General features: G+C 44.2%; 1 protein-coding gene across 5 annotated transcripts in view; it reads right to left on the bottom strand.

Moving 5' to 3' along the window:
* CALN1 (calneuron 1) overlaps nucleotides 1-13,503 on the bottom strand; it is a 524,903-nt gene that overhangs the window by 343,494 nt on the left and 167,906 nt on the right. For 3 of the 5 annotated variants that reach the window (XM_049789558.1, XM_049789557.1, XM_049789556.1), the window contains exon 2: nucleotides 8,778-8,902. In XM_049789558.1, the coding sequence (XP_049645515.1) occupies nucleotides 8,778-8,895 (118 nt within the window). In that variant the 5' untranslated portion in view covers nucleotides 8,896-8,902. The remainder of the gene's footprint in view (nucleotides 1-8,777; nucleotides 8,903-13,503) is intronic. The other 2 variants (XM_049789559.1, XM_049789555.1) reach the window with 1 other exon arrangement.

The raw sequence follows: 13,503 nt of genomic DNA, 5'->3' as shown, positions 1-13,503 counted from the left end.
TGTTTAGCACCAGAATAAATCAGGGCAAAAGGCAAGGAGCGTAGCTATGTATGTGCACTTGATTTGTCTCTTCCTAGTCATTTGTTAAGGCCATGAAGGTGCCTCATGATGTATGAGGCCCGGTTTAACATCTACTGTCTTCCAGCCCCACTCATCAGTCTGCCCAGCAACTCCTAGCCATCTAGAGCTCACACACAGAGCTACTTCTCTATGAAGACAAATGTGCTTAGCTCTGAGTGGGGAATGCATAAGAGCCAAAAACACATATATTATAACACAAAACTATTATCAGAAGCTCAGAGGAAAGCATGTTTCTTCTCTGCAGGATTTCTGCAAACAAGTCTCTGCTTCTGAGCTCACAGCCATGAACTGTGTATGACTGCAGCCACAGACCTAGTCACAGTCTTTATGTCACCTAAATATTCTAAATTTGGGGGTGTGGGGAATCTCCCAAATAGTGCTATGGGGACTGAGGGACCTCTCCCAATGACACTCAGCCAAAAGAATGGATGATTTAATGCTCACTGTGCCCAATAGTACTGAAGCTACCAGGGCCACATCTTGTGGCCCTCGGGGATTGCCAGACTACATCAGGCAGTGCTTGGACCATGCATTGTTGGAGATTAAACTCAGGACCCTGCAAATGTCCCATCACTGAGCTATTTCCTCTGGCAGAGAGATACAGTTTCACTTCAAGATCATATACCTTGCTGATGTTATTAATGATCATTGAGATCTATCAGGCTTTATCATTTCTTACTTTCAGATATTTCACCTTGAGGAATTCATAATCCTTTGCCATGGTTCATTCTCAGTAAACCTGGACCTGATCACATGTAGTCAAAGAGGAAATATGTGTATGATACTTAAAACCTGGGAGAGAGTGCCCCTCATCACTAGAATCCTCCCTATATGACCCCCTCCTCAATCTCTCCCACCCTAAACTATAGCAGAACTAGCAGGAGTTCAGGCCCAAAGACAGGGGAGTTGAGAGAAAGCAGGATGGGGAGAAGAGCAGCTCTGCAGAATGATGACAATGACAAACAATAATGACATGGCCATGGCACATGGTTTGTGAATGGATTGTAAGATCCACTCAGCATCTGTGGATCCTCCCCCCAATATCCTGCATTTTCCACCGAATAATATGTGCAAAGGTGTGCTGAATTGTACATTTAAACCACCTCTGCTCATCATCCCTGTGGTCAGAGGAGTTCCAGAGGATCTATGGAAAAACAGTGCAGGTCCAGAATCAGGGATCTCAGAACTACTGCTTTCTACCATCACGCATGTTCACACACACACATTCATAGACAATCACACACAGTCACATATATACACTCACACGCTCAACACACTTCACACTCACACATATATTCTCTCTTACATACATTCACATGGTCATATTCACACACACTCACACACATTCATTTCTAAAATAAAAATTTTAGCATAGACATAAACACTCCCCCTGGAAAAAAAAACAAAAAGATGAACAAATTCCAAATTCCAGATTCACAAAGTTTGGTTCTTTCACTTCAGTGCAGAGTGGTTCTTTTCACCCTACACTGGGAACCAGAGAGTAGCTGAATGGTCTCAATACATGCTTTAATGCTTTGAACCCCAGAGGCTCAGTTTCAATTCCTGACATTCATATTATTTCCCCAAGCATCAAGCCTGAAATAACACCTGCACCTTGCTAGGTACAGCCCCCAACCCCAAAACAATCACTCTCTCTTTGGGTCAGTCATCTTCACTGTCCCTGGACTGGTAAGGAGTCTTGAATCCCCTTCAATCTCTCACACTCGTGCTTGTTAAGTAATGCTCCTTCCCTCGAGATTATCCAGGTATCAGTACAAGCCTTTTCTGTGAGGTGGATGCCCTTAGTGAGGAGGTCAAGCCATAGGACAGAGTGAATGTTTCAACCTGTCCCATGAGTCAATCAGTGACAGATCCAGGGCTGAAACACTGACTCCAGAATCTGGAACATGCTGCTGTGGAAAAGAAGCAGAGTCTTCATCATTGGGTTTCTGGGCTCAGTCTTAATAGACGCAGTCGACTTTGATGAACCCAGACTCTCTGTGGGTCTATTCAGTAGAAAAAAATGACCATGTTTTTCTAGGATACCCTGAAAAAAGAGGTTTGCATGGCCAGGAGCCAGAGTGAATTTCTTTGACAGTCTGAGATAGCTAATGGCTTTAGGCAGGAATCTGATTCCGAGGGAAAGAGAAGGACACTGTCAATCAATAAAGAAAATTAACTGAGCACAGGTAGGTGACCTCTTTTTAACTTGGGAGTTCCTTCCTAGATGTTGATTTTTTAGAAAGTAAATGAGGAAAGAGAAGTAAATGTATTACAAGAAACACAGCCAAAGGGAAACGGCAGAAGCATGGTGGGGAGAGAGGTGCCAGCCTCCCTCAGGGACAGCAGTGAACCTAGTATCACAGAGATAAGTGGTCTCTCCACCTTGGGGTTCAGTGTAGAATCCCTTTCCCTTCAGTATCATGAAGATTTAAAAAATCCTGTTTTCAGTACTCTGACCCCAGAATTCAGCAATTATGGGCCCATGGTTTCTTCTGGTTTCACTGACCTTTGTTTTTCTAACCTTATTTCTCCCTGTTCAAAGTTGGACCTCAGTCTGTGGCAGATACCACCTGTACTTAACTAGTTACTTACTTGCCTCATTACCCAGTTCCCTAGTTAAATAGATACACGCCTGACTCCTTCCCAATCACCCCCCCAACCATGCACATCTATACCCTTGAGAGACAAGGGTTAATGAGAGGCAGGCTGGCATCGAGAATGAAAAGTGGAGACCCCAGGCCACTCCACCTGTCCTCACCTGCATGTAATAATCATTTCAGCCAAATTCCTTTCATGCATGGTGGGTAGAACCGCCTTCACTTGAGTTACTATAAACACTAAGGGAGTTAGTGAACAGCCCAGGGTCTGCCTTTGAACTTGGCGAGTTTGCTTTTGACCATTGTCACTGCTGGTGGTCCAGCTTCTAGACCTGATTCTCTCAAATCCATTCTCCATACCCATCAGGATTTGTAAAGACAACAGCAAGAATGAGGGCATCACCAGCAGGCATGAATATATCTTGTTCAATTTTCCCATAGTAAGAATTTAATTATAAAATTTAGTAAGATCAAATAATATTTTTAAAAAGGCAAAGCAAACAGAAGCATTTCTTGGATGTGGCCATGAGAGAATTCTACCCACAGCAGAGATTAGCCGTGTCACCCCTCTGTGCATACACTTCTAGAGCAGAACGGTGATCCAATAGGCAAGCCAGGCACTAGAAAAAGCAGAGTCTGGGTTCCCAGCTGCTCACTGAGAATTTTCTCCAACCTTTAGCAACCCCCCTTCAGAAGTCTGCACTCTCAGCTGACTGGTCTCACTCATGGAGAAATCACCAGTTAAACACATTGCTTAAGCATATTCATGGTCCCCAAAATTCCACAACAGAATTCAACTCAAGGTAATTTCCTGAAGTCACCTCTGAAGAGTCTCAGAGTATGTCATGGAATCATGATGGACCCAAAGATGCTTTCTATGTGGCCATCCAAGGATGCAGATGGCAGAGTTTTCAGGTTTGTTCCTCAACACTGCTTCCCACCTCCTCCACACACCTGAACTCCAGATGGCAGAGCAATTAAGCACTAAAATGTCTCCTGCAAATTGCTTAGAGGGCATCAGACCAAGAATTTTAGGGCCCGTCCTCCCAACAAAGCTTCCAGCAAGTGATGCTAAATCTCTCCCTCTCCATATCCCATGGTTGAAATAAACTACAGATTGTGAGTTTCATATTCCTGGCACTGCCAGAAAAAGAGCTAGTAAAGCCCAACAAACTGGCAAGGCCTAAGAACATCCCTTTCCCAACTGTGCAAACTCCTGCCCATACCCAGGCCAGCAACTCCTCAAGGCCAAAGGATGCTGATTGCAGCAGTTTTATAAAGAGAAATACACTACTTTTCTAGCAACATAAATGGTTAGTGTTAGAAACGTGCCATTAAGATTTGATTTGATGTTTAAAGTTCACAAGAAACAGTAATACAAAATGGCCTTGGACTTGAACCAGATATAGGTATGAATCCCAAGGGAGTGAAAGGAGACTGGGAAAGAAAACACAGCAGAAAACAGTGTCCTAGGCAGAGGAGCAATACCCACAGAAGTGAAGGTAAGGCTCTTGCACTACCAGAAATTTCCCCTAATCTACTCAATCCTCTTTCAAAGAAGAGAGGGAGATTATCTCCCCAATGTGTTAGACTAAACATGCTGACATTATCCTTGTGCAAAGGGACTGAGTTCTGAGCACCAGCATTGATTTCAGTCCCCCCTCCTCTTATCCCTCTATTCTTACCATCTGTCCAGTCTGGAGACTGAGGACTAGGGGACATGGTCTTACAGTTTATTTTCAAAAGACATTCATGTGTATATTTGCTCCGAACACTTAGAAGAATCTGATACCTGAATATTTACTGATTAAAGAGGTTTGCCCAAGGCCCAGGTCTTATAGAATCCTACCCAAGACAACATAAAGTTGGCAGGGCCCTTTCTTCTTTCCTTTATTTGACATTTTACCTTGCCTCCATAACAATGAGGACAAGTATGGTGCTGGGACTGGGAACAGGGAAGATGTTCTTGTAGGCAAAACTAAGACCAAGTGAGAATGTCCAGACATTTCCACAGGAAGTAGCCCTTCAATCAGGACCACTTGCATCCTGGAGAGAGTGAACTACGCATGATCAAACTCAGAATTCCCACATCAAAAGATTCATTTATAAAATAATAATAATAATAATAATTCATCACGCCACAATGAAGCAACGTAGGTCTCAATAAAAATGGAGAGAATTCTCCCTGCTGAGAATTAAAGTAGCAAAGACCATCTTGATAAGGAAATTTTATATTTGAAATTATTGCGCCCTAGCTCAATACCTGCTTTAAATGATGTAGATCAGTGTTTAGGTGCCCTGATACCTTTGTGGAGAGGAAAGAACAGTGAATCAGCCTTACTAGATAGAGTATGCTGCTAATGCCACACACAGTCCCAAGATACATCTAAAAGTGCTATTGGCCATTTCACTGAAGCCAGTATCACAACGCTGAGTTCTGGCAAATCTTGCTCAGAATCCAGATGGATATTGCAGAGCAGTTCTGCTCAAAAGGTTGTCCCCCTTAGCTATCTGGAAAGGGGTTATGAGGCTTATTTACCTTAATCGTCCTATTAGGATGCCTGCCTATTATAGTGGAATGTTTCAATGACACAATATTAAGGTTGTTTTATGATAGAAATGGTCACTGGTAACTCCTTTTACTCAAATATCCCAAGTCAAGTCAAGGTCATGATTTTGTGCTGCATAATCTTCAATCTTCTTCACATAAGACACCACTCCTGCCGATAGCCACAAAGCAGTTCTGAAGAATAAAATCCAGAGAAACAGGTTCTGTGGGAATAATATGGTGAGTTTTTAAACAATATTCTGTCCTTACTTTCTGCCTATGAACATTAATATGGGCTCACCCTTCAGTGAAAATCATCATTATCATAAGCCACCAGCACATAATTTGTAGAAACAGGGCCTCCAAGGTCATCAGAAATTTGAGAGAGAAAAGAACTTGAAAGTCTCCACCATTTCTGAAATAATAATACAATGTACTTGCACATTAAATATTTTTATGATGAGTCCAATAGCTCCTATTTAAACACAAATAATAAACATGCTTTCAATGAGATATTTAAAGGTTGTAACAGCAATAAAGTCACTCATGATGGAAGCTTGACATTAAGGTAATTCTTATTCCTCTGTGGTCATGTTTTTTTCATCCACTTTATACTAGGAGTTCTGGTTTCTATTTCTAAGCTTCCCCTTTTATCATATGGTGCTATCACTCAATCACTCTTGAATGCAGACAACATAAGCATGACAACAAAAACCAAGAAAGTGGCAACGAAGGCACTCAGCCTTCCTTCTTGGCCTCACTGGTCAGCATTGCATTTTTAGAACAAGCTGCAGGAGAAGCACAAGAAGTCAGAGCCAAATGTCTTTTTATGGGTAGCAATCATGACAAAGAGTCGGTACCTCCTAGGAGCTGCTAAGTTAGCTTCTCTACACTGCACAAATGACTTTGTTCTCAAGGCTCACACACAAGTCAGGGCTGTCAGACAATGGTGCCAGGTAGATAAATATCCCACTGGTGAGTTTAACTCCCAGCTCTGAGCAGAGCCACCAAGAGATCTTTCCCACTCAGGTCAGACAATGAGCCTTACGGTGTAGGATTTATCATCTCCTCTGGAGAAGAGTATTTGAGCCATCAGCCTTCTCAGATAAAATTGTGAGCATCCCTTCTTGCAAGCAATTTCCCTGTTCCTCCAAACCCTGAAGAGTGTTTCAAATGGGCAAAGAGGATGTGTCTCTGGGATCTCAATGAAGAGGAAGAAACAAAGAAAACAACTAACCAGATGGCTGAGAGAGGGACCTAGCAGGAACTTGGGTATGCCCTAGCCCATAGTCACCCCTGCTCTCTTGAGGAGGTCCTAGTATCTGAATGGGAACAAGCTCCACCCACCCAAAGTCTCAATCATTAGTCAAGCTCTCACCCAAGACGTCACAGTGGTGATGGCAGCACAGCTAAAGGTGTTGTGAGGGTCCAGGGAAGACTCTGAGCGGGGTAGAGTGTCAGGAACAGCAAAGTTTTCCAGGAACAAATTGGAAGTCGGTGACATTTTGCATCCCAGTACTAACATGCTGTTAGGTTACCTTGAGAAGGTGAGTTAGCACTTCCATTTTGATATTTTCAAAAAAATGAAGTCATGGGACTAGGGGGCAGAACAAGCCTTGGGTATGACCAACCCTGGTTCCCTCCCAGCAATGCATGGTCCTCCATGCCGGGTGTGATCCTGGGATTACCCCAGCTCTCAAACTGAATCACTGACCATATTGGCCAAGAATCTCTAGAAGTGGCCTGGGCATGGGAAGCACCCCCCCCAATTAAAATTAAACAAATATTTAAAGTCTTTTCTTCCAATTACTTCCTGAGACGGACTCTATGGTTCTCTCCTGACAGCTTGGTTTATGTGGAGATTAATTTTATAGACTGGAAGGAATCTTTGACCTTGATGCAGAAGGAAAAGGGAATTTTGTCCTGTTGACACAAACTGACCAGGTAAGGGGACCTGCCCCTATCCCACCCATCAGCAGAAACTTCTAGCACTAAGCAATTACTTATGCAACAGGACAGCTCAACTATAAAGGGTTGAAGCAGGAAAAAGGCAGAAACTCAGTCCAAAGTGCTTTGAAAAGGCAGTTAGGAGGGAAGAGGAGGTATGAACTACGGATGATTTCCAGACTACGGGATCTGGAGCCTCTTCCAGAGGTATACAAGTATTCAGACTTTTCCTTGGTTTCCCTGGCATCTTTGCACTAGGCTTCACACAAATACTCCAAGCCCCTCCTGTTAACTGCCCACTGACCCAGAGGACAGACATAAAAGTCAGCCACACAGATAATTACCAAATCTACCTCAAGGGGACTGAATTCTGAGCCTCTTCCCCAATTCTTTGTGGAAGGAATATCCTGAGGAAGCCTCACTTCAATAGTGTCAGGGTACTGCTGTCAGGCTCAGGATCTGGCACTAAATTGTCCTCTAGCTGCTAAAGTCCAGAAGATGCACAGGCACTGATCTCTACAACTCCAGCCTCAGCCTAGATCTCCATGAGATGCTTCAGACCGCCCCTTCACTCTTGCATCCTCACCTAGGTACACCTGGGGCCCAGAGCACAAGCTCTATGTTATACTGCTCCTTCTGCAAAGAAGCCAACCTGCAGCACACAGAGAGATTACACAGGAGCAACCAGTCCAGGACCTGTCATTAGGACTAAGAGGAGAGTAAGTTTCTCTGACCATAATTGGCCTGATCCTATTCTGGTAAGAAATAACCCACTGGCTCAGTCTTTTACACTTAAAAGCAGATATATGGACCATCAGGGTGATTTTTACTTCCTCTGTTTTAGAAGACAAATTTAAATTTTATGTTTTAAAACAGTGTTATAAGGAGCATAGCTGCCAAAACACAAAACATGGGGTGGGGAGCAGATTCATTCTGGTTGGCCTCTGCAGATGTAGCACCCAGGTAATCCACACAATTGTCTCTTTTAGATAAAAATTCCTCCCTGCCCTTTGTCATTTTCTGTAGCAAAGGGATTGGTAGACCCAGGGCAGAACAGGGCACTGTCCCAGGATGGGTTTAGTCATCATGTCTTCAGACTTGTTTCCATTCCTGATCCTGCCCTCAAAACCCAGTGATGGACTGTGTAACAAAGAAATATGAGCAATTAAATTAATTACTGTCCATTTCCACCTTTGTACAGTTTCCAGATGATTCTGATCTGGGCAGAACTCAAACACCATGGCCACAAGTCAATAGACAGTCATTACCAGGACATCAACCTCCCCTGCAGCTGGGCCCCATCATTAAGGATGATGTAGAAATGGGCTGGTATCATTGGGGACAGGTATTCCAAAAACAGGAAAATCCCCTCAGATTGTTGAAGCCCCCACCCCCAAGTGAATCTCTTAGAAAATCAATATGTCTGCTACAGCCTGTTGAGATGTTAGCATCTGTCCCCACACAGAAGCCAAGACTTTCTCTCAAAACTCTTCACTCACACCACTGTTGGACTTGGCCACAACCAACGTGCCTACTTTAGACACACAAAAGTCACAGGTGGCTTCCAAGTTACTGTCCTCCCCTATGGGGTAGCTCCTTACCATCCAGCTCCTCCACAGAGATGTTGGCGAGCTGCTCACTGTCACTGCCTGCAGAGAGTGACCGATTGAGGTAATTGCCCTTGTAGAGCAGGCCTGCAGTCACATGGTGGAAGGGCATCTTCTCCCTGTGCACAAGACAAGAGGGGTAGGGAGGGGCAGGCATCAGCATCCCTTTCACTTCACCATTCTGGAAAAAAAAAATCACCCTATTTCAGATGGCAACTGACCATTTTAAAATAGCAAGAACATATCCAGAGGGAAAGTCAGAAATCCCAGGATCCCCTGGGCCTGCCTGCTCCCTATCCAAGTCCCAGTGATCTTGGACTCTCCAGCCTTCTCTTTATGTGCCACTTCACTGCCCCCAGTCCATTATGCAGTGGAACTTAGTTGTCCTTGCAAACAAGCACCCCCTCTGCTCTCTTTTTTTAACCCAACACCCCTTCTTGCACCTCTCAGAGAGGGACCCTACGTCCAATCAGACAGTGTTGCAAAGGGACTGGCCATCATGGCTGCGATGGCCATGATGAGTTTACAGTTCCCCAGCTCAAGAGAAGTGCAGGCATGAAAAGGTGCACAGACTAGGAGAAAAAATATCTGTGCTCGCTCATGGCTGGTCACCCTGACACTCTTATACCTGACCTACTGTGAAATGAGATGTCTCTCTTCATCCAAAGAATCTGTATCAGCCTTCTGGGATGGAAGTGAGGCTCCCTTGGGATCTGCTACCTGGACAGCCAGCACAGGCACTGCTGCTATTCAGCTATGGTTCCGCAGGCCCAGCTGCAGGCAGCATGAATAAAAAAGGGAGCTGGCAGGGAGAAGGAAGGGCCAGTAGTTGGAGGTGGGGCTTCACCACTGGGCATTTCCCCATCTGCTTCCATGGGGGTGAGGGGGGTCTACCTAGCCTCTGGGCACAATCAAGGAATAGGTGGGGATTCTGGGGTCAATTCTAGAATGGAGTTAAGACTACCTTTACACAGAACTCTGCTGGCTGAGAATGTCCCCATGAGAATGGCATTCAAGATAAGCCTCCCCTCTCCCCAGTATCCTAGAGAAAAATCTCTTGTCTAACAATCTGTAAGCTACAGTAAACTTGAAGGTCATGTCTCCAGGACCCACAAACTAATCTGTTCCAGAAACAGACTCAAGGAAGAATTGGCAGGCAGTGGGGGAATGGGGTGTCTATGCCCTCTGTTCACAGGGTCATCAGTAGGTAGACTAGGTAGCAAGCCCAGAGGACACCCCACCCTCTCATGCTGAGAGTTTAATCCAGGAGATGAGATTCAGCAGGTTCGGGAAAGGGTCAGTTTTACAATGCTGGCTCCCAAGAGCCATTTCCACAAAGCAGCTTCAGCTAAGCTCCAGACATTTCCACCCGGAAGTCAAACTCTTGCTTCAAACTCAAGATGTCTAAAAATGAATTCATTAGCGTTCCCGAAAAGTAGGCCACACTTCCTGATTTCTCTATTTCTATCAAAGTTCCTTTCACTCATCCTAACAACTGGGACAGCATTCACCAAAAAAGGCCCCCAAAAATGTAGCAGACACTTGGCTTAGCAAGAGCCATTGGAGGACAAGAAATTTTATCCTGGCCCATTCCAGGATGCAGTTCTGCTCCCAAAATCACCTCTGTCCCCCTCTAAGGACTTATCCATCCTTCACCAAATGAGCCAACCCTCCCGAACCCCCAGGACACTGATCCTTTCACATAAACAGAATGCTAGCTCTAAGTCTGGAAATGCACACTCCTTACCCTCTCCTCTTTGCTCTGAGATTTTGTTAATCCTCAGGCCAGTTTCTAAAATTAAGACTCAGAAAGTTGGAGCCACTTCCATTTTATAAAAGCCATTGTCATCTGGGAAGCTCTGTACCATGATCATTTCACTGAAGACTGAGCAGCCCAGCCAGTCTCACTTGTTTGCCCTAAACTTTCTTCCTAAAATCATTTCAAAGATGTACACCCAATAACACCTGGTCAGGAGCCCCTCAGGTGGTGAAAACACTTTCACAGACCTTCCTACTTTGCCACTCCTCTGAGTTTCCAGTATTTTGTAAATATCTCCCCATTCCCTATCACCTTTAACCTGGAGTTCCAAAGCTCAATTGCTGGCACATACATTTTCATAGCTCAGATTACAATTTTCTTCTTCTAACCCCAACTACTACTAGCTCAGCCAAGAAATTGTAACTACTCTGCAAAGAAAGCTAGTCACGAGCAAATCCTACTCGACAGACCAACATAATTTGCTTCTCAAAAAAGCAGCTTACAAAATTAGGTACACATTTAGTTCATCCAGTTTCTGCACCCAAAATGCTCCAAGTCTAGTGGGAGAGAAAACATGTGCAATTGAACCATTCATATAGATAAATAAAGTCATATTCAGGAAAGGGAAGAGCATGATCACAAGTAAGTTAAAAACAGCTGCTGCAATTAAGGACTACATTTCACTTCAAGCCACATGGGGAAACCCAAGCTTCAAGCATCCCTTTTTTTGGATCAGGGATAAAAACATGCAAGTTCAATAGCTAAGACAGTACAGACCTGAACTAAAATGTGAGGATGAGTCCTTAAAAGGAGAAAAATTAACAAAAACCCCATCATGTTATCATATTCAGAGGTTACAATTCTCATTGAGAAATACTAGTTAAATGATTGTTAGTTATGTAAATAGTTTCACAATTAAGACACAGGATCATGTGATTGAGAACAATGTTAGATTTAAATCCTAGTTTTTTTCTTGTTCATTTAAGTTATTACTTCACTCTGCAAGACTCTCCTCCTCTATAAAATTGGCTCTTCATAGATACTCAATAGTATTTTCATACATGGAAAAGAAGATAATATCTGAAAAAGCATTGGGCATGACATGACATGACCCTTGGCAAATACTATTCATTTTTGCAAAATGCAGAACAAACTAGGTCCTGGATTCAGTAGGAAATATACACTAGCCAGGTGCTGAGGGAGGGGAGCAAAGACCTGATTGAGGGGTTCCAAGGGGAGCTGACTGGATTTACACCCTACTGTGCTAAGGGATCCATGCTTGAGCACTCTGGGAGATGAGGTGGTAAGGCAGCAGACAGCTGGCTGCATCAGAAGAAAGGGGCTGTGAGGACAGCAACAGAGCTGAAGATGTGTGTACTGCCAGGGAAACATCAAGGACAAGGTGTTCTGAGGTTAAAAACAGAAGGGGTGCTAGCTGCTTTCAAGGTCAAGGGCATGAAAACATGCTGTACCAGAGTAAGAAGCAGAAGTCTTCCTCATATTGACTTAAGATGCTGCCTTTCAAACAAACAACAAAAAACTTGCTTGTTTGTCTTATCTTGTTTCTTATACCACACCTGACAATATTCAGGGCTTACTTCTGGCTCTGCAACCAGGGAGTATTCCTGGCAAGGCTCAGTGAGCTGGGGATCAAGCCCAGGTTGGCTTAAGGTAAGTAAGTGCCTGACCCACTACACTATCAATTCAGCTCTAATATATGTTAACCTGACTGGGTCCCAGAGTGTTGAATCAAATAATTAAAGATGTTGCTGGATGGTGATGGATGGAGAGATTCTTCTCTGCCATCCCAGGCCACGTGGCTCCGCAACCCCCATGAACCATATGTTGAATCAAATAATTAATAATGTATAAGGATGGAAGTGGATGGTGAAGGATAGAGGCCTTTGTCCTTAGGCCCCGGCCACGTGGCTTCATCCCCCATTCAGCCGGCGGGTCTGGGGTTCAGGAAAGCGACGGGTATTTAACTCACTCACAGGCAGGCATCAGGAAGCATCAACTTTATTCATCCCTATTCACCACATGTGTGTGGCCTATCTTATAACCTTTCAAGCATTGCTATTCTTAGCCCTGCATCTTAACTCCTTTCAGCCATCTTTCCTTTGACCTCCATGCTAGTCAAAGACCAAAAGAGGCAAGAGACCCAAAAGCCGGAGAGCCCAGCAGGGCAGACGCCCCTAATCCCCTGGCTCAAAGGCTTATCTACCTTTTCCAAGACCCCTCCCAGGAATGGGTGGGGTCTTGCAGGTAAGGTCACACATAATATCTGGTTCCCAAGACCCCTCCCAGAAATGGGTGGGTCTCAGGTAGCTACACCTAAATCCAGGGTGGAGTTACACCAGAGTATCCTGGAATTACATATTACTGTGAGTATGTCTAAAAGGGTGTTTCTAAATGGAATTAACGTTGGAATTAAAGTAGACCGCAAGGTGGGCCAAAGCAGGTGGGCCTCTTTGTTGGAATTAGTCTTTACCTTACACAGTATGGTTTATCAGATTTCATTTCCCTTAATAACTATGGCTTCCCTTTTACATATCAAAAACCCACCTGGGCAGGAAGAACCTCTGGATAGGCCCTGTACCCCAACTTGCTCTCCAACCATGGGAGTGGTTTTCTTCCCAATAAAGACTGCAGTTCCGGTAAGCCTTGCACTATCTCCATGTGACAGAAAGGTGTCCAGACCCATGTTTCATCTCGGTCCAGCTTAGTTTGGATTATTTCCCGTAGTGGCCCTGTTTCAGACCCACTTCCCCTTTCCCTTAGGATTGAAGTGTGAGGAATTATTTACACCTCTTGTCACCCAATGAAAGACTAAACAGAGCAAGGGCAAATCCATTCTCTCTGGCTGACTAGTTGAGAGGAGATATTAATGTTTTCCTGCCATTGTCTCTCAGCTTCTCAGTCTCTAAGTCATGAGACAATTCCTTACAGTAAATCCTTTCT

The sequence above is a fragment of the Suncus etruscus genome, chromosome 15 (genome assembly GCF_024139225.1).
Source record: "Suncus etruscus isolate mSunEtr1 chromosome 15, mSunEtr1.pri.cur, whole genome shotgun sequence".
Classification (NCBI taxonomy): Eukaryota; Metazoa; Chordata; class Mammalia; order Eulipotyphla; family Soricidae; genus Suncus; species Suncus etruscus.
This window is presented reverse-complemented; position numbering and strand designations above follow the sequence as displayed.